Source organism: Lissotriton vulgaris, chromosome 3_1 (assembly GCF_964263255.1).
Source record: "Lissotriton vulgaris chromosome 3_1, aLisVul1.2, whole genome shotgun sequence".
Classification (NCBI taxonomy): Eukaryota; Metazoa; Chordata; class Amphibia; order Caudata; family Salamandridae; genus Lissotriton; species Lissotriton vulgaris.
This window is the reverse complement of record NC_141689.1, coordinates 281,725,263-281,752,022: the sequence shown is the minus strand read 5'-3', so window position 1 is coordinate 281,752,022 and position 26,760 is coordinate 281,725,263. Positions and strand designations below refer to the sequence as shown.

General features: G+C 42.5%; 1 protein-coding gene across 4 annotated transcripts in view; it reads right to left on the bottom strand.

Annotated features, from left to right (window-relative positions):
• Positions 1–26,760, bottom strand: part of WDR7 (WD repeat domain 7) — a 1,275,554-nt gene that overhangs the window by 686,938 nt on the left and 561,856 nt on the right. For all 4 annotated transcript variants that reach the window (XM_086960437.1, XM_086960439.1, XM_086960436.1 and 1 more), the window contains one exon: positions 17,092–17,205. In XM_086960437.1, the coding sequence (XP_086816563.1) occupies positions 17,092–17,205 (114 nt within the window). The remainder of the gene's footprint in view (positions 1–17,091; positions 17,206–26,760) is intronic.

Sequence of the window (26,760 nt, the reverse complement as noted above, 5' to 3'; positions counted from 1 at the left end):
AGGTGAACTGCTACAATCGTTAGACAGAATGCAAAGTATAATGCGTAAAGCGAGAACAGTAAAATAATACTGTAATAGCATTGTCTGTTGCTATGACATGTAAAAATGCATACATAAATAACACAGGCTAAAATACTCAACTGGTGCTTCTAAAATACGCCTACCACAATGTACCTAACCTAGATCTAGTACCAGGGAAGAAGTAGGTGTTTGTCTTTTAGCATAGGTTTAGTTCTGCCAAGAATTGCCAAAGATTTCTCTAGGCTCTAATCAGCTCCGTACCTTAGAATGATAGAGCTGGATTCTCGGCAGGAGAGGACAGGTTCTGGTCAGTGTGTCAGCTGGAGAGTTGGCTTCCTTCGGCACTTGCTGTAGCGAGCTGCGTCATGCAAGTTGGTAGTCGAACTGCACCGAACCAAACCGTGCTTTGCTATAGCAAATGAAGATATATTTATACCTTGAAGGTGTTTAGGAATGACAGCTTTGACGTAAAGTCGGGCATATGAACGTCATAAATGAACACCTAAGGAATAGTTGTTAATGCATAATAATGAGTTTCTTGGAGAAATCAATATCCAGGCTAGGGGAAGTCCCTTCTGCTTAAGAGTCTGGTTTTACAAGAAATCGTTGTGACATAGATGAATGGATGCTATGCCTAAATAAGGACTGGATTTATATGCCTATATAAGGGTAATGTGAATTATACCTATATAAAGGCATGAATCGGGAAAATGCATACGGAATCTAAATCGATACACAACAAGATAAGCAGAATGGCATCCAAACTTAGTGCCATGCTTACAACTGCACTGTGAGTTAAAATATTTCTAAGTAGTTAACATCTACGTTCTACAATATTCAACAACACGCAATGCCTCAAAATCCTCAGAGGACTTTCAACTTTATGAACATCCACTCTACATAGAATTTGTCTAGAGCACTGTACAACAAGTATTCAATATTGGTATGCGCCAGCCATCCAAAGGTTTATAATCTATTGAGAATAAATGTTTTGGCTAATATAAGAATTGGTTTCATAAAGTGAATACAAGCAATAGAGACCATTCCTTTCAGTTCTTGTTTCCCAAATTACCAGGCAGCATTTTCATAATTTGGTAGCTTGTACGCGGCTTCATTTCAGCGCCAGGTGCCTCCAGTTGCTGTCCTATGACATCAACATTAGTTTATACTGGAGGGGCACTAAAGGTGTGCTGACTGATGGTCAACTACATAAGTCAATGTTGCCATCATAGGGCAGTGTATAGTGGTAAGCAGTCAGGTGGTATGTGTAGCAAATGGGTTATGCCCCTTTATTATCCCTGCACTTTTGCCTACATGGTTTTTGGACTTTTACTGTAAGTGAGTATCACTCACAGTAAATTCTATGAAAATAAACTGATCGTCCTAACAGTCATGCCTGTTTTAAAGACAAGGCCGTTGCTGTGCAGCTAGCATAAGCAGCTCTGCACGGGTTACACATGAACATACAGGTAGCCTGTCGGAGACGAAACTCTTCAGGTATGGCTGCTGACCTGGTGTCGGCCTGATGTGGTTTTGCTGTTATAGTTTAGGTTTATAGGGCTTACTGAACTGGTGGATAACTGTACTATTTATGGCACTTTAATAACTGTCACAGTTCCCTGGCTCAGCCATAATCAGATCCTAGACCACTGCCACCCCCAACCCCCTACTGAGCCAAGTAAATTACTCTGCTGGTCAGCAGGAGCATCAAAGGCCCCCCACACAAAATAGCCTTTAACAGTGCATGGTCCATTCCTGGGAAAGGAAGGGAGGGGTAGGAAATCATCATGGGTTAATTAACTCATCACACTGCCACTGGCCTGCGCAAGCCCACAGATGCAAAGGTGTTCCCCTCTGAAGTTATGGTGGGAAGGGAGCAGGCTGCTATGTCAGTAGTGGGTGAGACTGATGCTCCCAGGGTAGGTCTTTTCATAGACCACATGAAGTTGCCATCTTTAAATGCCCCAGAATATTGTGCTGGCAGTATGTACCAGCTTGGCCCAGGACCAGGATATCGACCTCCAGAGGGGTGCTGTAGCTCCTTGCAACAGTCTCCCTAACACTTAGGTTCAACTAAAAGGTCGTTTAAACATTATTCCTGAAGGCTGCTGGCACCCGAGTCTCGTTTTTTGTTTCTTTTCATGGCTCTCTTTAATCTTGCCCCACACCTTCCTCCTCCGATATTTGCAATATATAGAAAACCATAGAGGTCACGTGGGTGGACTGACCCCTGGCTCCACTGACACATAGGTGCACTTCAGTAGCCAGAAGGCTTTGGGACCGGGGGAGTACGGCACTGAGGGTGTCCTGCTTGCTGGCTGTAGATGAGCTGGGGATGACACAAACCCAAAGTAAGAGAGAGCACCGGGGCCCAGACAGAGGATAGGCCTGGCAAGGAAGGAGCAAAATCAAGATCCACAATAAAAAGTAACCTTTAGAGACTGGAGGCCTTAAGAGAATGTTCCTGGTGGCTAGAGCTGACCAGCAAGAGCAAAAATGAGACCAAAATCTAAAGATCAATAACCCAGTATTAGCCCACTCCATCTCGCCGGAGTAGCCCTTAGACTGCTGTTCTTAAGTTAAGTGCTACACTGTTGTGCTTCCAGTAAAGGGTAAGTTGCAGACCTATTGCTTGTGAAGGACTTGCATTCTTCGCAACTAAAACCCCAATTTCTTGCAGTGTCATATGTATATGAACCTAGCCAAAAGGCAGCAAAGTCGAAGCGAAAAAAACAGTCAGCATGCCACTGGAGGGATAACTGGTTTAAAATAGCAAAAGTAGTCTGTTACTGCATCATGATGTAGAGTTCTTTAAAGAGGTATGTTTCCATTTCTGTCCAAACTTGGAGTAGAGTTGTGGCAGTCTTAATGGAAACAGGGATACCCTGAGTGCATACATGGGGAAGCCCTGTTGCGTGTTTTCTTTTTTGCAGGTGTCCCAAGAGCCACTAGAAATGGTGACCTTGTCAGGCATACAGAGGCACCAGTTTGGGGGTTTTGTAGTTGATAAACCAGTCTTTGAAAATGGTGCAGCCAGCAAGGGAACCCAGTGGAATCTCAGAGGGTTGGGGTGATGTGATCAAATTTCCCCCTGCCCTTGAGGAGGCATTCTGTGCCATGTAAATAACCTTTAAGATTTTCAGTGTGGAGGCTGTGGAGCATAGAAATGCCAGGAGTATGACAGATTAAACAGCAATTAAGTCGCTTTCCTGGAGGAATGGTTCCACTTTCTTTAGAATTGAGAGCTGGTACAAGGACTTCTTGGATTTACTGAGTTAACTATGATGATGACAAGTGAGCTCAACTATTTATAGGCAATGTCAACAGACATGGGAATGTGAAAGAGGTAGGCATGGAATAGACAGCCCTCCAGAAAAGTAGCCTGACCTAGGATGTGCCATCCTCAACACTGCATTCACCACCCCAAGTCTTCTATGTAGGTTCGCAAAGGCACCCGTACTGTCTGTGGTGTGCTCTGTGCAAACCCAGAAATGTTTGTGTCAGGATGCATGAAGTGCTTCAAAAGCAAGTTCAAAGGCTTTTATAAGACTTTGGTCTAGATTTTCCAATTAAAGTAAAAGACGTTAATTAAGCGTTTATCTCCTCTACAGCAATGCACCACTGAGGGAAGTGTATCATTTGTCTAGCCTATCTTAAGCCCTAAGGAACTTTGTGCAAGTTTGCATGTGAGAGGCGGGTCGCACTCAAACCATATATAACGTGAAACTGGTTGGCCAGGTCAGCGAAAGGACTTCTGGATAGCTGTGAGTGAGTGAGAGGGTGGATGGATGAATGAATGAATGGATGGATGGATGGATGGATGTTACGATGGATGAGTGCATGAATGGACGAGTGAAAGGGAAGGTAGATGGATGGATAGGTGAAAGAATGATTGGATGAATGAAAAAGGGTGGATGATGAATGAAGGGGTGAATGGATGGATGACTGAAGGTGGATGGATGATGAGAAAGAATGGATGGATTACTGAAAGCGTGGATGGATGGGTGGAATAAAAGAGTGGATAGTAGGATGGAATAAAAGGGTGGATGAAAGGATGAGCAAAAGGATGGATGAGTGAAAGGATGGATGCTGGGACGTCGTGAACCCCCCAACTTTTACAAACTACAGTGGTGTGAAGTTCTTGAAGGGCCCTTCTGTCTGCAACTTGGCAGACAAAGAGGGATTACTGAGTGAAAGGACAGATGGATGTGTGAGTGAAAGTGAATGGCTGAATAGATGGATGGATGAATCACTTAAAGCAGGATTCTCCAAAGTCAGTCCCAGAGGGTCAGATCCATGCCGAATTTTTAAGATGACTACATTTATTTAAATGTGGGTATACTAAAAATTTGGCATGGATCCGCTCTCCACGGCCGGCTTTGGAGAACCCTGACTTAAAAGATGGATATAAGGATGGATGAGAGAAAAAATGGATGGCTGAGTGAAAGGGTGGATGAATGCTGGATGAGTGAAAGGGTGGATAGAAGATAGGAGAAAGAACGGGTTGTTGTATGGGTGGGTGAGTGATAGGATGGATGGCTGAGTGAAAGGGAGGGTGAATGAATTGAAGGATGGGATAAGTGAAATGGATGATGACAGATGAAGTGAAAAGGTGGATGTTTAGAAGAGAGAAAGGATGGATGAAAGAAAGGATGGATAACTGAAATGATTGATGGGTGAGTGAAAGGAGGATTGATGGGTGAGTGAAAGGAGGATGGAATGGCGAGTGAAAGGAGGATGGATGGATTGATGAATGAAAGAGTGGATGATGGGTAGGTAGGTTTAGAGATGGATGCATAGGTTTGGATATGAACGGGCGGTTGGATGGATTGGTGAATGACTGAATGATAGATAAAAGAATGAATGGATGACAATGTAAAGCTGACTGTGGATATCAGCAGGTGGGTGAAGGATGAATGGCTAGATGCTTGGATGGGAGAGATAAGTGAGCTCTTCTGAGGAGGGGGGGGGCTCGTGATGTCTTGCTTGGTTTGCTGGATATCATAGGAGCTTTGGTTCCAAGTGGACCATTATAGAATTTAATTTTCTGGAGACTTCCTTCTCCCCATTGGTTGGCCTCCGGGTTTTTTCCAGTCAGAACTTCCATATTGCGCTCTGCGCTATAATCGGGGTGGGATTCCTCGTGTCGGTGCTGATGGATGGGGAGCAACCTATGGACGGGCGAGGGGAATCGAGGCGGTGGCGCAGCCAGATCGCCATCCTGTCCTCTAATACATTAGGGTTCTTTCAAAAACAGATAATTTACGTGCACACGTCCTTTCAAAGCTTCGAGAGGATGTGTATCTAACGCGCCGAGAGAAAACATTTAATAAAAAAAGGGAGCATGTTTGGATGCACTGCAGAGGCTTGTTTTATGGGGTTTGCCAGACCGTGACCCTCTCCCCAACTTAAGTCATTTTGCTGTAACTCGACACGGAAAGAACTCAAATAAGCCACGGGAATCACCGCATCCTTTCATATAAAATGGTGCCCGTGGCTGCCGACTACTTACGCACCAGGTGCAGGTTTAAAGTTCACCAGCGCAGGGCTGTCAGAACCTACAGGTGTTGCTGTCCAACAGTTCTTTTTTGGGAGGAAAATACGTGAAAAATAACTCAATATTATCCCAAATTATTGCAGATGGCTTAAGAGTAGACCACGTTGAGCTCAATTCTTAAGAAAATAGTTTTTTCTTTATTTTATTATATTTTTTATAGGGCGAATGAGTAATGCAAGGGCCACGATGCTGGAATTCTATATCCCAAATCGTCATGAAGTACGGTACAGCCGCCATCTTAATTCGTAAAAAAAAACGGGCATTTTCTTAGCTCCAAACAACAATTCCTGATCTAGCCTACTCTGTGAACTTTATGTTAAACAAAATTGAAAAGTACACGTGGAAGCTACTAGGTTCTGCACATCTGTGCAATGGCTTTGCAAATCTGTGCAATGCCTACAAATAAAATTATCATCCAGCCACTTTCACCAAATTACCTAAGTGTTCCCTCTTTCTTCGACTAGGATTGCTGGGCTTCCGTTCTCTGCGGGAGAGTGGGTAGTAGGCCTGGTCTCAAAGGTTGTCATACAAGACCGCTGCATTGTGCAGATACCTTCCATCTGCAGGAGGCAAGAGGCAGGGGATGGATGAGTGAAAGTTGGAGAGAACACAACATCGCCAGTCATTTCAATGGTCCCTTCAGGGGACCCACGTGAGGCAGAGGATGGCAGGGAAAGGGGGCGTTATTCCACTTCTCAATGCTGTGACAACAAAGTAGTCAATAACTAGGATTAGATTTATATCTTCATAATAATGGCATCCGGGGGAACATATTATAAGTACGGTGAGATACATTAAAAATAGAAGTTTATAGTTGCCATTCTAAAAACAAAAAAGACAAATGTTCTGAGGCAGTAGACAAACAAATTTAGGTACTGAAAAATATCTGTTACCGGTGACAACATTGTGGGAATGATTCGGGTAGGAATAGCAGGTTAGTGTAAAATGTTGGGTGTGAATGGCAAAGATTTAGTAGCATCTTTATGAACAATTCTTCCAAGTGGAAAAAAGTTGTGTCCAAACAAAGCACCTATCTCCAGCCACAATGCTAGATTGCAAACCGTTATTGAAGCAATGGAACCGGATGGCAATGCAAATAAAGTTAAATGCCACAGTTTCCAAAGCAAAACAGTACAATACAAACAATACAAACCCTAGAATTCAGCTTTTAAGACTTTCCGTATGTTAAAGAAAAACACTGCAGCTTTTTCACAGAACCCTTGAAATGTCTCAAGACATGACAGAAGCTGAATTCATTATTTGTAAAATCATTATAACAGAAAATATATTATAATAGTGTCAAAGCACAAACTTCAAGTTTACCCAGTGCCAGCTTTTAGCCACGGCACAGATAGGAGCAACTTTTGAAGTTATTAAATATGTTCTGACGATCTAGTATTCTTAATCTCCCCACATTAACAAACTATTATCACCAACAACAGATCCATACATTTCTAAAATGAATAATACATCTTTCACAGAGTGGAGCTTCCTAAAACACTCTGGGAATAAGCCGTGGTGAATTCCCTACAACTGAAATAACTATTTTGAAAATCGACAGCTTCCCAAATTTTAAAGCAAGCTGAAATCTAGCTTGTGCTTGCCTTGCAATGTCCCACCCTCCTATTGAGTCAACATGCCATGGGGTGCAAACTGAAGACTTGCACTCTCAAAAAGTGTTGTGGATTATCCAGGGAACTGATATACCCCATCGTAGGTACTAACTACATGTACCGGTTGACACAGCTCATCACACATAATGGTCTTTCTTTTCAGAGGTATGCTTATGAAAATCTGATATAATTGTCCATGGAAGGGGAAGAAAGATACTGAGGCGAGAGTAAATGGGCACTTACTTCATTATTCAAGGCTGTTTTCTATGCATTGAACATTGGATGCATAGGAACTGGTTTACTGTTAAGGAGTCCAAAAGGGAGTTCTTGGAAACTGGCCCTCATCTTTATAATCATATTTTATGCCAAACTTTAAAAAAAAAAAACTCGAGGCACACATTCTCCTGTGAAAAAGAGGTATTGTGCTGTCATTGCAAAAGGAGTCCTGAGAAGGCTGTTTCATATAGTGCTAATTTCTATTTTAAAAGTGATCTCGTCTTCACAGCAATGTGAGTTTGCACGTTACTTAACTGATGGATGCTGCCAATGCAAAGGGCGACTGTGCCATGGAGCCAAGCTATACTTTACCGAGGAGCCCTAATTAGGAAAAAACTGTTCCTGGGTTGCTTGTGTTCCTGTTCAGGGAGGGCCAGGCCTAGCAGTTCGGGCTGGACTGTTCCCATTGAACCAGGGTCAAGACTGATCTGCATTTGGCTGGATGCAAACTGAGGTAGCAATTTATGTAAGGGTCTAGTCAATGGTATTTTTGTTTCCTTTCACAATAAAAAAGAAAATCTATACATAGATCAATCAAGTCAGAGATTCTAACTCCAGCTTGCAAAATATATAAACTGCTGCAGGATGTCTGTGTTTACAGGCTAAAGAACACTCTTTTGCCTTGCGATTTAAATGTTAATGATATTGGACATCGTTTCCTTTATAAAAGAATCTATTTACACTGGCATGTAAGCAATAATTCAATGTCTTGAAGAGATACATAGTCAACAAAGTGTTTAACGTTAAATATCAAAGGGGTAATCCTATGCTCCTCAGAACCTGGGCATCATGCATTACACTAACGGAATGGTTCTGTCGGATAGATTTAAAGCATCATCAGTAATGCCCAAGTAAGTGTTTTCACATCCCTTGCCACACACGATTGAATCATAAAAAGAGAGAAGAGAGAAAAGAGAAAACACATGTGTCCGAACTACTTGTTAACTATTTGAGCAATATATATTGTAATCAACTAATATCAATTAACACTATTATTCAAGAAGTTGCTCCGTATGTGATATGTGGACAAAAAGCGCTTGTGCACTGCATCAAGATAAAAGGTGAAATACAATTTATACAAGATGATTCAAACAGATTAAGAAGTCGGTCTCTTTTAATTTAACGAAAATTCTCTCATTGATGGGTTGGATCCATTTCTCTTTGATTGCCCCAAAAATTATTATGATACAGCTAAATGTAAAACCGTTGCCATTTTGAACCTTGTAGGTAGCGAGTTCCTTCTCAATATCTAGACAGTTTTTCATCATGCAAAACACCCTGGAGTTGGATGTATTATATAAGGACGGGGTTGTGTACTCATGAATACATCAATTGAGCTCTCGGTCATCACCCTGGCTCTCCAAGCCAGCAGAGGATGCACCGAATACTCTGTAATACCCTTTTACCCGTGGCCGCACCAAGTGGGCGAACACGCCAATTGCACCACTGAGGCACAATATATAATACAGCCCGGGTCTATAGTCTTGCAGGTTCAGGATGCAGGAGCTCCAAGACTTTGACAAAAGATCCATTATGACTAGTAAGGTCCATACTGAGTTTAGACAGGAATAACAGCCACTAAACTCATAGTGAAGGGCTCTGAGAAGCCCTTTATGATTCTCTTAAATTCTCTATCCAGCATGCTCTGTCAGCAGCAATGAAGCTGTTGGGCAAATAATTGCACAAGTTGTCTGCAACATGGTCCGAAGCAGCCCTTAAGTAGAGGGAAGATTAATTGCAGTCCCCACAACAGAAAGATGCAGGGAATAATCACCGGCCAGCTCACACCAAGGCAATGGAATAGAAAACAAGAAGCTTAAGTACACACCTTTGAAAGTCATATAGGGTGTTTAGGACAAGTCCGTTCACTCTGCATACTACAGACTTTAGATTTGAGCAAGTTGAGTCTTGCTTTTAGAAGAGACACTAGCTCCAGTCCCAAACTGGAGGATGACCACTCAGATGAAGTGAATTCAGACCGCAAGAATGCATCCGACGACCCCAAAGCATGATTTGAAAAGTACTGTAATTGCTACCCATCATTTCAAGATAAAATACAGATGCAAATCGTGAAGCGTGGAGCTGCACTACACCTGTTAGCCATGAAAAGTGGCCAATTGGGGAACAGCGGGATATACTCAACCCTGGTGACTTACTTTCAGTTTCTATGCCTGTCTGGCAACTTCAGTTGTGCAATATGAGAGGAGAGTCCACGAACTTTTCAAATTTGTGTTTTTATTTTTACTCAATCTCCTGATGGAAAGCATTACAGTAAATAAGGAAGGAGTGGTAGAAAGCTCTAAGGAGAGACATGCTTTCAATGACGGAGCATGTGTCATTGGTGGTGCCATTCACATCATCAATTCAGGCTATTTTTTCCTTATCTGATTACATTATGTAGCCCAAAAGGAATGATGGGAGGAATGCTTGTAAATAGTGTAAATTCTTGCAAGTGGACTGGGTAGCATTCCATTGAATCATTTTACAGTGGTTTGGGGTGGCTGTTACCAGGAGGAGCAAAATGAGTACTGATTTGCATAATGCGTGCCTCTGTCTAGCGTGGCACAGTAGGTGAAAAACGATGGTTTGGAATGGTACCCAGAGTGATTACTAGTGAGCTCCTTTCATGCTCAATCTAAATGTAAACTCTTTCAAGCTTTACCCTGGTGCTGCAACTCTTCCAGCACCGACTGGGAAACCTAAGTGAGGAGACTAGTGCAATCAGGCCAGAGGCACAACAGGAATATTGATATTCTTCAGAAAATCGTTTGTCTGTTTTTGTGTGAAGATTTTCATTCCACCAGATTCCATATCTAAGATACTGGAGGCATTAGAAGTAGATCGTAGACTAAAGGACATATTGAGATCTGTTGAATGGTCCATAACATCTATCTTCAAAACGTTATTTTAAACCTGTTATGGAGAAGACTTGTTTTGTGGTGAATATGTTTAAACAAAAGCATACTTCTTACCTCCTGGGCTAACACTTAGGGCCTGATTCTGAAGTTTCCCAACCGAATCGGTTTGGAAATGGTTTTCGACCCACTCGATCGGGAGAGTCCGACCGACAGAGTACGACGCATCAGGATGCTTCCAGATACAATTTGGTTGGACTTCCAACTTCAATGGGAGCATATGTTCCTAACTGAATCATAATTGGGCCATGGGTGGGAAGACATGTTCCCAATCCGATTTGGAAGGAGCAAATGCCATAGGAGGCCTTACTAACTACATCAGAACCAGGCCCTAGGTGGGAATGCTTTCCTAACCGCATCAGAATCAGGCCCAGAATAAACAAATTATTAGCTAATGTGAAGAGAAATCTAATTATGTCAAGGAGGAGAAGATTCACACAATTAATCAATACTAAAAAAATATTTACTTGTTTTTCCCTACCTTATTTTATACTTAGAATTAAAATGGTTGCGTTTCAGGGAGATTTGCAATAATGTTGGATGAATCTACTGTTGGAAGAGCCAAAGGCCAGAGTCCTCTTTATGGTCTTTCTGGAAAGGAGCAGAAACAGCATTGGAACTGGCGTCCGGTGGGGGATCTATGGCAGTAAAACTTCGAAAAAAGGAAAACCATAGAATCGAAGGTGATGTGTAAAAAGAAAATTTGGAATGCGACTGGCTGCAAGTGTTAAATATGTTTGCTTGTAGTCCATACCGTGTGACCTCTTGAAAATGTAAAATCGGCTAAAACTTTCCTTCCCTGGGACATTTTACACTTGCTGTCACAGGTATGAAAACAACGCTCTTTGTGAAGCCTGCTTTAAAAAATAATAACAACAATGATTATTATTATGAATCTCAATGTTAATATTAATTCTAAAGAAATCGACGAAACAAAAACGCAGGCCAGAATAATTCACAAGCCTCATAGATTAAGTTTGGCACACCGAATATTTAGCTGGCCAGTCATACAGGAGCAGCCACTTTCTCCTGGATAATCTTTTCCATTGTGAATACTATAACCACTTAAATGTCCCATGGTGTAAGACAGGGCCTTTAAAACGGACACATACCTTAAAAGCCAGAGGTATACAGATGTACAGAGGCACGCAAACACCACCACAGTCCACAAAAACAATTTCACTAGCAACACCTCACACATTAGTGGTGGGACCCAAGGGGAATATTCTGCACTGCATAGCCAAATCCGCCATCATAACAAGCATCAGAGTCTTAAAAGTAGTGCAAAGACAGCCTGCTGCTGCACTGCAGATCTTCAGCTGAAGTATTCCACTGAAGAACTATTCAATCTGGTTTACTAGTCAGGCCTTCAAGTACTGTCCTGCAGGCTTCTTTACAATGGAAACCACCAACAGGAACTTCTCCAAAACACTTCATATATTGAAGCAGTATGTCTATAATATACAAAATGCCATGTACCAGACTAGTGTTTTTTTTAAATTTATTTATCGAACATACAAAAGTATATTCATAATCTATTCATCTTTTTCAATATATAACATTTTGTTTTAAACACAGGACATAATTCATACAATAAACGTTGTATTTATTCAATTGGTGAGCACAAATAACACAAACACATGGACAACACATAATTTATCACAGTACAATGATAACATAACCAACATTGATCAAAAGACTATACAGAACAATTATACAAGACAGAAAAACATTTAGCATACAGAAACATCAAAAATGAATGAAAATGATTGCTCTTTGAATAGATGTATTTGATGTAATGAGTATTATATCTAATAAATAGAAATGCATAGACGCGTGTTTTGGAAATAAAGTCAATGCAGTCAACCTTCATCAGGGCACTGTCTGTCTAAATAGATTCAGTGCCCGGAGGCCATCCACTCAAAGTATAATCACACTGAGCTGACTAAGCAGGGGGCTCACAAGATTCACAACCACTGGTAGGGAAACAAGAGGTATAATTAAAATGACTAGCTATAAAAAAATATAGGCAAGGCTAAGCCTGGAAGAAAAAAAGGGCAGTGCTTAAGAAAGTAGGCCATACGAGGCAAGATACCACCATTGAAGGGAAACCACAGTGCAAGACAAAACACCCAAGAACAGTGTGCTTGATTAAGGCTTCAATAAAGGAATTAAATTTAAGATTAACTTCATCAAGTTTATTTTTTGCCCCATCAACAGGGTTATTTTTTTCTCAGGGTTTGTTTTCTATTTCGGAGATTTCCTTAAGTAAGGTCTCCATTACATCTCTTGCGGTTTCTATACTGAGAATCATAAGATCTCTAGAGCAGCGGTTAGCAATCAGCGATCATTTCTCCCAAAACTTTCTGATTTCCACAAAGAGCCCCGGGATATTCCTTATTCTTAGTCAGTTAGCTTTAACACCCACTTTGAGGTATTCCAACATAAATTCTGCATGGAACTCTGTCTTTCTTTTTAAGATTTAAAAGTTTAAACCATTCATCATTGCATCCTTTGCTAATAGAGAAAGGTCTATCCGAGGTGGTACTCTGGCCAAGTAATTTAGAAAATTCCTCATCACTAAACCCAAAGGTTTTTATACTTTCCATAAATAAATAGGGATAACCTTAAGGTTTTTTTTACAACATGATTGAGTACAAAATGACATTCACAGTTACCTTCCGCTTCGATGGAACCCCAACACTTAATGAAGAGAAGTCCATCAAGTTAAACAAGTTCATGTGTATTTATCAAGTGTATTTATAAAGTGCATAGTTAATTAAAATCGTTACACTAACAATAAAATCAGAGTAGCCCACCCAGCATCATTTCTTTCATATCACAATGTCCTAAGTGTGCGCCTGTCTGAGATCAAGGTGGCAAAGATTATCTGCCTCGCTGAAATCATGACATGATGGAAAGCAGCCTAGTAGATCAACACTGAGTTAAACACAGAAAACAAACAGGATTTACATAGAGAGGCTGTGCAGTGTAGACATGAGGGAAACAGCATGGTGGTTGTTAAGCATGTGAGGTGTTGTAATGTTACAAGACATGCAGCAAACTAGAATGTGGTTCCCACTGAAGGAGAGAATTTATTTTGTAATCCCACTATAAAAATAAACGCTTCCCAAATATTCTTCGTAAGGAGCATATGACATCGAAACCTTACTTTTATGACTAGGGGCTACAGTATGTTGTTAAGAAGACATCATTTGAATATTCTAATCCACCTGCTCTTGAAAGTATCCTTGGAAATTAAAAACCTGTACTATCATTTCAACATATTGGTCGCTATACTTCACAAAGGTCAAATGTAAGATGTTCTTGAGAAAGGCAAGTTGGTTGGGACTGGCCAGATCGGACAACAGGCCTAGGATGATACCCCATAACATGATATGCAGATGAGACGAACTGCAATGAATGTAATTGACCTCTGAATAGTAATAAAAAAACTACCACCTGCCCAATTTAAGACATAAGGGATCTTTTTATTTGTTTTTTCAGAACAGTATTACTCTTAGGGTTATGATAGAATCCGTAGACATGAATGGTCTGTACCAGTGGTTCTTAACCTTTTGATTTCTGTGGACACCCACTTAATCATTACTAGAATCCGGTGCTCCCCCGCCATCCACTGAACAATTACTGGAATCCGTGGACCCCACTGAGTTGTTACTGGAAGCCGGGACTTCTATTTAAGCAATTTTGATGATTTGAACCTCAAAACAATACACAAAAATACAGAGACAAGCATTGAACAAACACATACACATATGGTGAAATGTTGGATTTATTTTATAAACACAAATAAAAATGTCTACTTTAATGAGAATATTGCAGCTTTTTAAAATCCAACTGAGGCCATCCATCCTCCATACTATATTCTGTTTGATGCATTTGCACTGCTTCCGTGAATCAATCTGAGGACATCAACTTAATGTTTAGTCCGCCATTGCAAATTCTTCACATTTACTTAATATTTAAAAATGTAAAATGTTGCTTCTTTTTAACATACATTGTAATAATCTTCGAATAATCTTTGATTTTCTATGCAGTCACTGACCCCCTGAGTAAACGTCACAGACACCCAGGGTTCCCCATACAACAGGTTAAGAACCACTGGTCTATCCAATATGGAAGCTTTAACTGCAAATCATGGTATCACACACCATTCACCTTATTCAACTCCCTAGAACCGAGAAGCACTCTCCTCTGATCACAAGGTACATAATGACCAATAACCTCCCCATAAAAGAAGCGCCTGTCTCCTGCTCCTTGGTGAGAATGACACATAAAAAGGTTTGTATAATGAAATTTCACTCAGCTGTCCTCAGTTAAAATTCTGGTAAAACTGGTCCAGCAGATGAGGACAGACCTACTGGCTAGTTTTAACACTGGATTTACTGTTTATGTGGCACTCCCGAAGAGTAGCATGCATTTTGGCGTCAATCCAAAAACAGTAGTAACAATTACAGAAGAGTCAATAGATCTAACAAGAGTGGCTAAAAACGACTCCCCTAAACCTTTAAGATGGTTTCAATCTACCTGAGGAAGAAGAAGAGTAGGTGCATATTTTCAGATATTAAGAGCTAACCTCAGATTGTGAAATAATTGCGGGTTTGCACAGGATTTAAAACCCTACTCCTCATCCACAGCTTAATATATAGCCAACTGTATTTGGATAGTAATGCGCTCCCTCATGTTCAACTAAAAAAAAATGAAAGTATATACATTTCTGCAATTTATAACCCTCCAGTCACATATTCCCGCATGTATTCTTTCCAGACATCTTTACACATTCTCTGTCAGCTTCAGTATCAATGTTTTACTCCTTTATTTCTTCCACAGATTTAAAAGCACATCCCGAGCCCTTTAGCATATAACAAATATAAAATATATCTGCAATTTATTTTCTTTTGCAAAAAAACCTTTTAAAACGACTTTTAAAATACCAGCGAGCACAGGAGTAGTTTCTTATTCTAAATAATGTTTCACTTAAAATCTCTCTCACCTCATTATCAGCCAGCGACAATTAACACTGTAATACATATGTCTACACCTATGTCTTCATCTTTGTTGCGAGTTTTCACAAATCAATCCTCCATCACAAACGTGTCCATGACTCACATTTCAATTTAATTCAACTGTATTTGCTGGTTGCAAGAAGTGAGATTGGATGAACTACTTTAACCACTAAAACATCCCACTGCTATTTTGTATCACTGGCCAATTCACCTGGACAGCATTTCTGTTCTAAATTCAGTGGATGCTAAAAGCAATTAATAAATAGGTCAAATAAAGCATAGGTGTAATGTTGCACAACCATGGAATAGGCAGAAAACTATAAACCAAAAGTACACCTCAGAAGTACAACTAGAGGTGCCAATGTTTTTTGCTAATAAGTAGCTCCTTTAGTGGCATTAAAATAACCAAGATTCAAAGGAAAGATACATGCTGAAGTGGAGTGCTTTGAATTATTTCCTTAAGTGTTTAATCAGCAGCTAATCTGAGAGCCCTAGAACTTGCCGAGAACTACTGCTTCAGGCTTGTTGCAATCTATAGGGAAATAGATATAATGTCGAATGCCAACTACACTGAAGAACCATACAGCAGTTTGAATACGTACATCATAGTCTTCATGAAAAAGACTTTTAAATAAAAAAACATCTTTTTAATTGTCATATGACGTAAAAATTTGTAGGCAGACACATTTCACCCTCACAACTTATTCATGGTAAACTAATGGCTATCTCAATTTGGAGATGATTCTTTTAAGACTTGCGTTGCATGCTACACCATTTCATTAGCAGCGTCAAAGAACATGACTGTCCATCTTTACATGAGTGGGTGTCGGGCACTGTAAGTTCCTTAGACCTGATAATGGTCTGTACCATTTGTTGAGCTGGGAACCGAAACGTTGACACCGGACCTATTTGTAACGCTGCATGCCGCCCAATTCTAGAAAATCTTCATTGTTGATGATTGTGTTTTCTGACTCTTTAATACACACCACATTGAGTCAGATTATGGAATGTTTACTGTTCACAGATAGATGTGCTTTTTGATAAATTCGATATTTTAAAAATATACTCCTGTAAAATTGTTTATAAGAGTTTTAAATAAATCTGGTTTCTAATAGCATCTTCATGTTTTATAATAATGAATTCTATGTTAACTTTATGAAGACATTTAATACAATGAATAGGTATCACAGTAAAATTCATTACCATATCTAAAAGTTAAAACTATTAGGGTTATACATTCTGTAAACATTTGCGCATCTTGGAAATTGTCCAAGTTTCAATATGAAATGATGCCCAATGACCACATTATCCACCATTTAAAATTAGAGAAACATTTCTTTTTTTGGGGATTAGGCGTCTTTTATGAGTTGATATAGCTAAGGTTGATGCATCAGTAATTTAAACAAACTATCTGGACCAGCTTTAAATCTGAATATGGTTTCCGAGCTATCCAATAGAACTATAGCGAATATTTTTGTTTAAAAAAATCCACCCTTGTCCCACTAATGCAGCAAACACAACTTTGTACCTTTTCAAACAAATATAGCACATGGTACCCTTAATGAGAGATAGCTAAGGCATATCCAGAAGACGAAATAGACATAATTAACTAGAGAAAGCGTGGAATACAGACAAGTAAGCATCATTCATTGCACTTTAACTGTTGAAACATGGAGGCTGACCTGCAGTGATGTCATCATCGACAAGATCATGCTCCTCCTCTTGAACTTTGACTTCTATTGCCACTGATTCTGGACTTGCACTGCCAGTTTGTATAGACTCTGCTGTCACTCCAGCTGAAATAAATTAGAGCATAAATGATGCATTCTCCCCATTTTTGTTAAGTAAAGCGTCTGTTACAGTTCTATACTGAACAACGAAACATGAAAAACATTCGATATCGCTTTTTTTCCATAACCGAAACAAATACAGTTACGTCTCCTATCAACAGATGACAAGACCGTTTTAAAATTATCAGACAATGCTGTAATGCCTTAAAGTATAATGAATTAACAAATAATATTTCCACCAGTTGCTATAGTTAGTTGAAAGGTGAACACAGGTGTATCTGTCCTGCCATTTTTTCAGACATCTCCCCCAGGGTGGACTCAACTAAACTTTCCCACAATGAGTTTCAACTTGAGAAATCTTTGTTTACTTTGTGTCCTCCGAGTCGTATGCAGCAGTTGCTTTTCTTATTGCGCCTTCCCACAATGCCACACATTATGGAGTTTTTTCTGCCTCAGACCTCTCCCTGTCTCTATCAAAATATGACAGCTATATCGACTGTGCCAACCTTCCATTTTAACGCAGTTTTTCAGCTTTATTTTGCTCCCGGTTGATCCCATACCTTACATTACAAAACCTTGACCATACCTGCCAAGTTCACAGGATACATGTGTGACCATTTCCATGTGTGCACAGCCTTTCATGTAAGACTTTAACAGTCATTCTGAAACACTGGTGCACAGCAGAAATCTTAATTCGTATTTGATGGTTCTAGTCTATTTTATTATGTTATTCCATCTGATCATCATCTCATTGTTTTAGTCTGTGAAGTAAGATATCAGAAGTTCTTGACTTATTTAATTCCTGTATTCCCTTACGCCTTAGGAACCTCTATCAAAATCTAGTTTCTTTGTGACAATCGTTTTCCAATGGAAAGGCTCCTACAGAATGGGCATCTTATGGTTAAAAGCATTTGCAACAATTTTCTTCTATAATTTTCTTAAGGTTTACATTAAGTTCAAAAGATTAGAGTCAATTCCATGATTTTAATTCTGCACGCTGAATAGGGTCTGGACCAAAAACCTCAAAGATTCTCTGGTGTAAGGCTATCGTCTAGACCTCCTTCATGATCTCTCAAAGCAGAAGCAACAATATCTATACATGACAAGCATAGGTAAGGCCAATAGATCTAGGTTTAATATGCTAACTCATGCAGCGTTAAGACATTAGAGTGAGACACACGGGAGGAAAGCTAGCAAGCACTAGAGTGGAGGTGGAAGGATACATCCAAACAGGCAATAGCATTAGATGAGAGATAAATACAACAATGAGCTGAGCCAAGATGTGCTTGCCAGTCTCAAGCCAATGGCTGAAAGAGATTAGTTGAGGAAAGTGAATAATTTAAAGGAGCAGACCCAAGACAACCACATGGATTTTTTTTCAAAAAGAAATCATCTCTGTTCACAGGTATCAGTAGACAGAGCATGCCAAGTTTACACATTAGCAGTCGCAATAGTTCTACTGAACAGTGACATACCTCTTATGGAATATGCAATCATCTTCCTCAAACCCCACCACCCAGATCGCATGTTAACTAATACGAGTCACCCATTAAGTAGTTGAAGTGTTAATGGTGGTAAGTGTGAACGAGAAAGAATTATACACCAAATACACACCATAGGAGGCTACTACTGCATTAACGTAGACATGACATGGTGGTCTAAGGGTACGCCCTTACATTTCCTATAATAATAGAATGAGTCATACATGTGTATCGTATGTGTAGCGACTGCTGTTCAGGGGTCAGTATCAGTGAACTACGCACCTACTCGCCCAAGCTTTACCTGGTATGCTCACTCCCCAGGGCTCCCACACATGTGGGTTGAATCCTTCCAGTAACTTATCCCATTCCATCGAAATAGGTGTCTTATGCAGGCCCCTATATTATTCTCACCAGAAGGCTTCACTTGGTTAATTCTATGTGGTGCCAAATATGCTCTATGTAGAACGGAGAACTGAATACAATTGAATCTCGAATAATGGGATCTTTTTTAGGCTATTCCAACAAATAGGCCCATTCTTTATCTGTGAGCTCCCAGGATAAGTCAGCCTCTCATTTGGCTTTCAGTGAAGTGAGTGGTTTCATGAGGTGATCTTGGAGTCCCCCACAGAGCCAACATATTAGGTGGCGACCATGGCCCAAGGTATGAAGTGGCCTAAGGAACTCGTGAGCCATGGTTTCTTGTCAATCCACTGCCCAGTATTTACAACTGTATCAGAGAATACTAGAATGTGTTAAGAATAAGATTTCTGGCAGTCCATGAGCATGTATAAAATCAGTGTGTGACATTATTATGCCATCTGCAAATAGAATGCACACTGTAGTTACTCCCACTTGCTCCCAGGGGTCCAGTCTGCTTGCCGTCAGGGTACCAAAAGATGTAGGCAAACCACATAATGGAATATTCGACGCATAGGGCCCTACACCACTGTTTGGTTCCTTGCCATCTTCGAGTAAGTTAGGGCTATGCGTAACAATAAGCTTGAGGGTAACGGTGAGGCATCAGGCAGATTAACCTGTGCAACTGGCCTCAACTAATTTGGCCTGCTGTGTAATCTATTTCAAAAGGTTATTTCCAGCCAACCAGTAGTATAACCACTGAAGTTGTCAGGGTATACAGTATGCTTTAAAGTCTGTGGCTCCCATTCCTCCGTAGGTAATGGTAATTTTGCTAGACTGACTCTAAGGCACCCATGTCCCCACAAGAGGTCAATTAGTGCAGTATGTAAGAGCTTGTAAACCCACACCAGTATTACAATGCACAGATTCACAAAATGGTACAATAAGCGGGGGCAGCGTCACCATCTTTACCAGGGCCAGCCGACCAACCACTGACAGAGGCAATATAGCCCAAAAGGCTACCTGAGATTTAAGTGCCGTAACCATGCAAATTAGGTAACCCTCTAGCAGGTCTGGACCCGCCAGATAGACCTGAATTCCAATTAACCGCAAGGTACGAACTGGAGCGTGGGCGCCACATAACTGTCAGCAAAGGAGTAGGCACAAGATTTAGCTGCATTGGTTCGGCATCCAGATAGAATCCTGAACATTGACAGCATCTGGGCCACCTCCACCTGACCCCCCAGATATCTTTAAAATACAGTATCATATTGTCAGCATAGAGCGATACATTATGCACTGTATTGCCTCTAGGAATCCCCCAATGCCCAACTCTTGGCAAATCCGTTGTGCAATGGGTTCAACTGCCAGTATGAACAGGAGTGGGGAGAAGGGGCAGCCCTGTACTGCGACATACCGACTAGGAATCGGAGACATAAGGGCCTGTTCTTGCTCTGGCCGTAGGTGCTGTGTAAAGCAACTTTATTCATTGGGTGTAGGTGGAAGGTAGGATTATTCTAGCATGGTTACCCCCACTTTTTGCCTGGAGTCAGTGTGTTTTTGACTAGTCTGGCTGTGATCCTGCTAATCTGTGCGCTTTCCCTAAATTGGACTATGGTAAGTATTTTGGTGCCTTCCAAATTGGTTACTGGTGTACCCTTCTAAGTCCCTAGTATATGGCACCAAGGGATCCAGGGCATAGGTACACCAGGGGTCTCCCATGGGCTGCAGCATGTGTTATGCCACCCATGAGAGACCACTCAACCTGTGACTACGGACTTGCCATTGCAGCCTGTGTGAGCTGGTGCTAGCACTACTCAGAAGAGATATAAGTTTCCTTTAATCTGAGGTCACTTCACTTAAAACCTATAAGTCGCCCATAAGCTAGGTCTTTCAATCCTGAAGGCAAGGTGCTAGGTTATAAGTGTGAGGGTGACCTGCATGAGCAGGACACCCCGTACAAACCCCAGAGTCGGTTCTCCAAGCTTTGTAAGTGCGGTCAGCCATTTTATATATATAGTGTGACTCAAGTATATTCTGAGATGTCCAACTATATATTGGCAAACACAAGGAGATGATGGGCGGAGCGCTGAAACTTTTCAGACACTCGCCCCCAGACACAGATCTGGGTTGAATCCATCATCATTCTTTAACTCACTCTGCCACCCCAGTTCATACCCAGCTATATGCAAGTCAGTCTTGACCCTGCGCCTCATGGGAACAGTCCAGCCCGAACTGCCAAGCCAGATCTTCCCTGAACCGGATACAAGCATCCTGGGACTGGTTTTGGGGTAACACCCCTCATCAGCCAGGCTAGCTTGAATCCAGTGGCAAAGTTATGTTATGTTAACTGCAGTTTGTATAGCGCGTAATCACCAACAGGTCTCTTAGCGCTTTGAGAAGACCAAGGTCCACCAGCAATCGCAGATAAGCACCAGGCGGATGATCTAGACTGCGCCCAGAGTCTCCCTAAATAGAAGAGTCTTTAGTTGCCTACTAAAAGTAAGGAGTGTGGATTCTTTACGAAGGTTCTCAATCAGTAGATTCCAAAGTTGGAGAATTAAGACAGAGAAAGCTCTGCCTCCTTTAGATGCAGTTTTGGCACGTGGGTAGGTCAAGAGGCCTGCTTCGGATACCGAAGAGTACGTCCTGCTGCATAGTTCCCCAGGCGCTCCTTGAAATAGGCTGGGCCTGGCCATGAATGGCTTTGTGAGCAATGCAAAGGCCCTTGAACTTTGCTCTCTGTTTGATAGAAAGCCAGCGTAACTTACACAGCAAAGGGGTAGCATGAGCCCTTCTAAGGAGACTGAAAATCAGCCTGGCTGCGTCTTTCAAGGTCATCTGTAGCTTGCTGATAAGTTTCTAAGCAAGGCCGATGTATAAGGCATTGCCATAGTCCCGTCTAGACACTATCGTGGCAGACACGATCATCTGTAAAGTGGCAGGTGAGAGAAGGGGGGCAAGTTTACGCAACTGTCGCATTAAACGTGTACAGGTGCCGATCACAGAAGCTACTTGATTGGCCATAGAGAGATTGGCATCAATCTTAATGCCCAAACTTTTAACAACAGGGGCTGGCATAGGGGAGGTGCCAAGATCCTGTGGCCAAAAGAGGTCGTTCCAGGGGTTGTTTTTAGAGGAGATGACAAGGACCTCAGTTTTACATGGATTGACTTTTAACGAGTTAACTGTCATCCAGTTCACCATGTATGTGAGGATGTTTTGCACAAGACAGTGGGCTCGGGGAGAATTATCGATCTGGAGGATAAGTTGGGTGTCATCCGCGTAGGTAAAGACTTGACAATCAATGCGGGAAAGAGCTGCCACCAGTGGCTGGAGATACATGTTAAAAAGTGCTGAGCCCTGAAGGACGCCACATGTAAGAGCACCACTGTTCGATACCTGCTCGCCCAGTTGGACTCTTTGGGACTGCCCTGACAGAAATGACTCAAGCCACTGGTGAACCAATCCACGGATGCCCAAGTCGGCAATCTGGGCCAGAAGCTGTGCGTGATTGACCGTATTGAATGCCGCTGACGGGTCTAAAAGAATCAGGGCTCTTGGTTTTTTATCGGCCATAGCTCTCAGCTCGTCAAGCACAGACAGCATCACCAATTCAATGCTATGGTGAGCCCTGAAGCCGGCTAGCCAGACCTAAAGTAGCTGGTATTCCTCCATGAAAGATGAAAGTACTCTTAGGACACGTTGCTTCACCACTTTCGCCAGGAAAGGGAGCTGGGAAATGGGCCTATAGTTTTTCAGACTTGCCACATCTGCTTCTGGTTTCTTCAGCAGGGGATAACCCTGGCCTCCTTCAGGCTGGAGGGCAGGTAACCTGTCTCCAGGGAATGATTAAGTAGGGAAAGAATCTCCCTCTCTAGCCCGGGAAGAGCCATTCGAAAAATCTTAGGAGGACAGGGGTCTGCTTGGGAGCCTGAATTGAGCAAGGGACCCACATTTGGGCATACCCTGCCAACTTAGAGCGAACAAAGCAAACACAAGGAAACTTTTCAGACACTCACCACAGTCTCAGATCTGGGTTGAATCCATCATCGTTCCTTAGCTCACTTAGCCACCTCAGTTCAGACCCAGCTACATGCAAATCATTCTTGACCTTGAAAAAGGAAATGACTAAAGGCCAGGTACAAAAGAACAGGCTATGGACACACTAAATATCTTGAGTGCTCTTCTGGTATTGACAGTGGCAACTAGTTAATAGCTCCTAAATGCAAATTTAAAAGTGACCATATACGCAGCCCACAACTATGAAGGGATATTAGGGACAAATTAGCCCTGAAGAAATGTACAAAGTCAAAAAGCAAACAAATCAACATAATTGTAATAAAAAGATGTGAACAAAGATAGGAACAATTTCAGGGAAGTAGCAACTATATAGCTGGCCAGTCCCAAAAAATAAGAGAAAGAAGTACATAAATATAATTTTTTTCTTAGGTTGTCAATTGGACAAATCCATAAACCGTCCGAAAAAAATGTACCATTGTTAAACAGATTAAACTACTTCTTCCTCAAAAGGTGAAGAAAAATGTGATTCATTCTCAGAATTCTTTGAAGAAAACATTGGAAACATTGATATTCTTCTACCAGTTGACAATTCACTCCACACTTCTCCTCCAAAAAGCAAAGTGGCCTGGAAAAACTCAGAGAACTCACTAAGACAATAAGGAGTGCTAGAGCATCTTTTCACTTCACTGATTTCATACCCGCCACCAAACTAAAAGAGATCAATTCATGTCTAGTCTGTATTGGGTATGTCTGATTATCTCATCATTAACACAGGGAGAGGTCCCAGATTGTCTTAAAATTGAAAAAGGTACACTCCTTTAGGAAAAAAACGGATTCCACAGATATTGATAGAGCATCCTTCCTTTAGCAGCATTTGATACAGTGAACTACACACACCGCACTCAAAGCCCTAAAAAAATGCTTATAAATGGCACAGTACTGAATTGTTTATTTTCATACCTGGAAAACCAAACAACAAATTAAACAACCTCACAGACCGTTCCATCTCTAAGCCAAGAACGGTCACAATGCTCAATTTTTACTACAATTTATTTACATTTAATTTGGATCCTGTAGCCTTATATAACACTCAAATCTCTATGGAGATAATATGCTGTTATATCTACACGTTTTCACCAGAGTACATACTTTTTCCTGGTCAGACTCTAGAGTATGGTCAAGTATGAGTGTCTTTCCATCGCTTGGATAGTAAATCCACTTCTTGACAAACTTTCTACTGATCTCTCCATCTCATAACTACACCAAGTTACAGTCATGGATGGACGCACTAAATATACTTACTAGACTGCAAATCTAAAATCACTGAATACACTTAATCTCTAGGCTACATGCTAGATGACACCATTAATAGTCCCTCTCCCTTTCTCTAGCACATCACCAACTCAAGGTCCTTTGTGCAATTATAATCATCAGACCAGAAGCACAAGTTATTTACCCTCGGTAACGATATATCTGTAAGAAACAGTAGTTAGTGTTAGATTCCTTACCTTAGAATATCCCCAGGCGTCAGACTGGATTCGGAAAGTTTTCGTCAGAAGTACCCCTGAGCGTCGGTAGGCGCTGTCTGCGGCTCCGCGTCTGTCGTCGGCCGGGATGATGTCATCGGAGTACTTAGACGCCGCCCTCGCGCTCTGACGTCAGTTCTGTACATAGCTTTCTGCGCCAGGAACGCAGAGCCATGATAGAAACCGACACTGGTGCCATAAAACTAGGGCCCTGAAAGGGATGTCCTTAACCCAGATATCGGTTCGCAGAACGGTGAGGATGAGTGGGGCGGTAAGGAATCTAACACTAACTACTGTTTCTTACAGATATATCGTTACCGAAGGTAAGTAACTTGTGCATCTGAAAGAACCAGGTTAGTGTTAGATTCCTTACCTTAGAGTAGATACCCCAGCAATACCAACCCCGGTGGTGGGTCAGCGAACCAAGATCACGCCAGAAAGTCCTGGAGAACGGAACGGCCGGAAAAGCCATCTCTCCGGACTTGGCTGTCCAGGCAGTAATGTCTAGCAAACGTGTGCAGCGAGGCCCACGTAGCTGCCTGACAGATGTCCTGCAAGGGGACTCCCCGACCCAGGGCAGTAGTAGCCGCCATGGCCCGAGTGGAATGGATGCGCAGCCCAACAGGAGGCTCCTTTTTCGCCAAAGAGTAGCAAATCTTGATTCACAAGACGACCCACCGAGAGATGGTCCGCTTGTGCACCAACCGTCCCTTCTTAGCGCTCACGTAACCAACAAAGAGCTGGTCGTCCACCTGGAACTGTTGTGTGCGATCTAGATAGAAGGAGAGCGCACGTTTTGGGTTCAGACGGTTGAGCCTCTCTTCCTCTTTCGAGGGATGCGGAAAGAAGGCGGGCAAGGTGATGGACTGCCCGATATGAAAGGCTGTGACCACCTTGGGCAGGAAAGAAGGACGAGTCCTCAGAACAACCTTGTCCGGATGGACAGCGAGGAAAGGAGATTTAGAAGATAGAGCCTGGAGCTCACTCACTCTCCTGGCAGAGGTGATGGCAACCAGGAGTGCAGTTTTAAGAGTCAGAAGATGAAGAGGACAGTTATGAAGTGGCTCAAAGGGAGCGCACATCATATACGTTACAACAAGATTCAAGTCCCACTGAGGCATCACAAAGGGAACAAGAGGAAACATGTGTGTGATGCCTTTCAATAATCTATTTACAACAGGGGACTTGAAAAAAGAAGGCTGATCAGGAAGCCTTAAGAAGGCTGAAATGGTCGAGAGGTAGCCCTTGATAGTGCCCAGAGCAGAGCCGTACTGGGCAAGGGAATGAAGGAAGAGGAGAACCTCTGAAATGGGGGCAGAGAGTGAATTCACAGCCGCGAAAGGGGGCTCAAGAGCCAAGGCCTTGGCCGCCCTGTTCAACACCTCGCTATAAGTGGCCCCCTCCTCCGAAGCCACGGAGGGAGGAGAGACGAATCCAGTGTCGGGGGAAGTGTCCAGACCACGGGCCTCCCCCAGCTCTTCTGCCCAGTCCTGGCTTAACTGGCACTGCTGTGCCAGAGTGTCGTCAGATCCCTCCCAGTCCTCCTCGTCATCCTTCTCCTGGTAAACAGGCAAAAATTATGGAGCCGGTCGTAGGTGAATTGCTCACCCATCGGCGTCCGAGACGGCCCGAGCAGAGTCGCTCCGGCTTTGCACCCAAACAGGGGCTGAAACCGGGGCCGATGTCGTCCGAAGATGGCACCGGGAGCAACACCCTCGGGGTCGGCGCCAGCGGAGGAGTTGTGAGGTCGACTGGAGACGACCCGGATCCAGGCCTGGATCCTGTGGGGCCCTGCGGCATCAGGACCGGAATCAATGACGGCGCCGGGGCCGAAGCACCTGACGGATCCGGGGCCGGAGCCGCCAGCCTGCTAGGGCTCCCAGTCTGACCCGCGGGGCCCGAAGGCGCCTCAGCAGGTTCCGACGGAGGGAAGTGCGAACTCATGGGCGTGAGGAAAGCACTTATCTCCTCCGGCGTCACATGCAGCTCAGGGACCGGTGGGTATGGAGCTGGACGCGGCGCTTGCGGCTCTGGCAGAGCCGCGCAGGCGGTGTCGCCCGAACCCCCGTCGCGTCGCGCGAGCTTCGGGGGAAGTCGGAAGAGCGATGACGCCTTTTCGACTTCTTTTTCGAATGCCTCGACTTACCGGAGGACTTAGGGCCTGACGAGTAGTG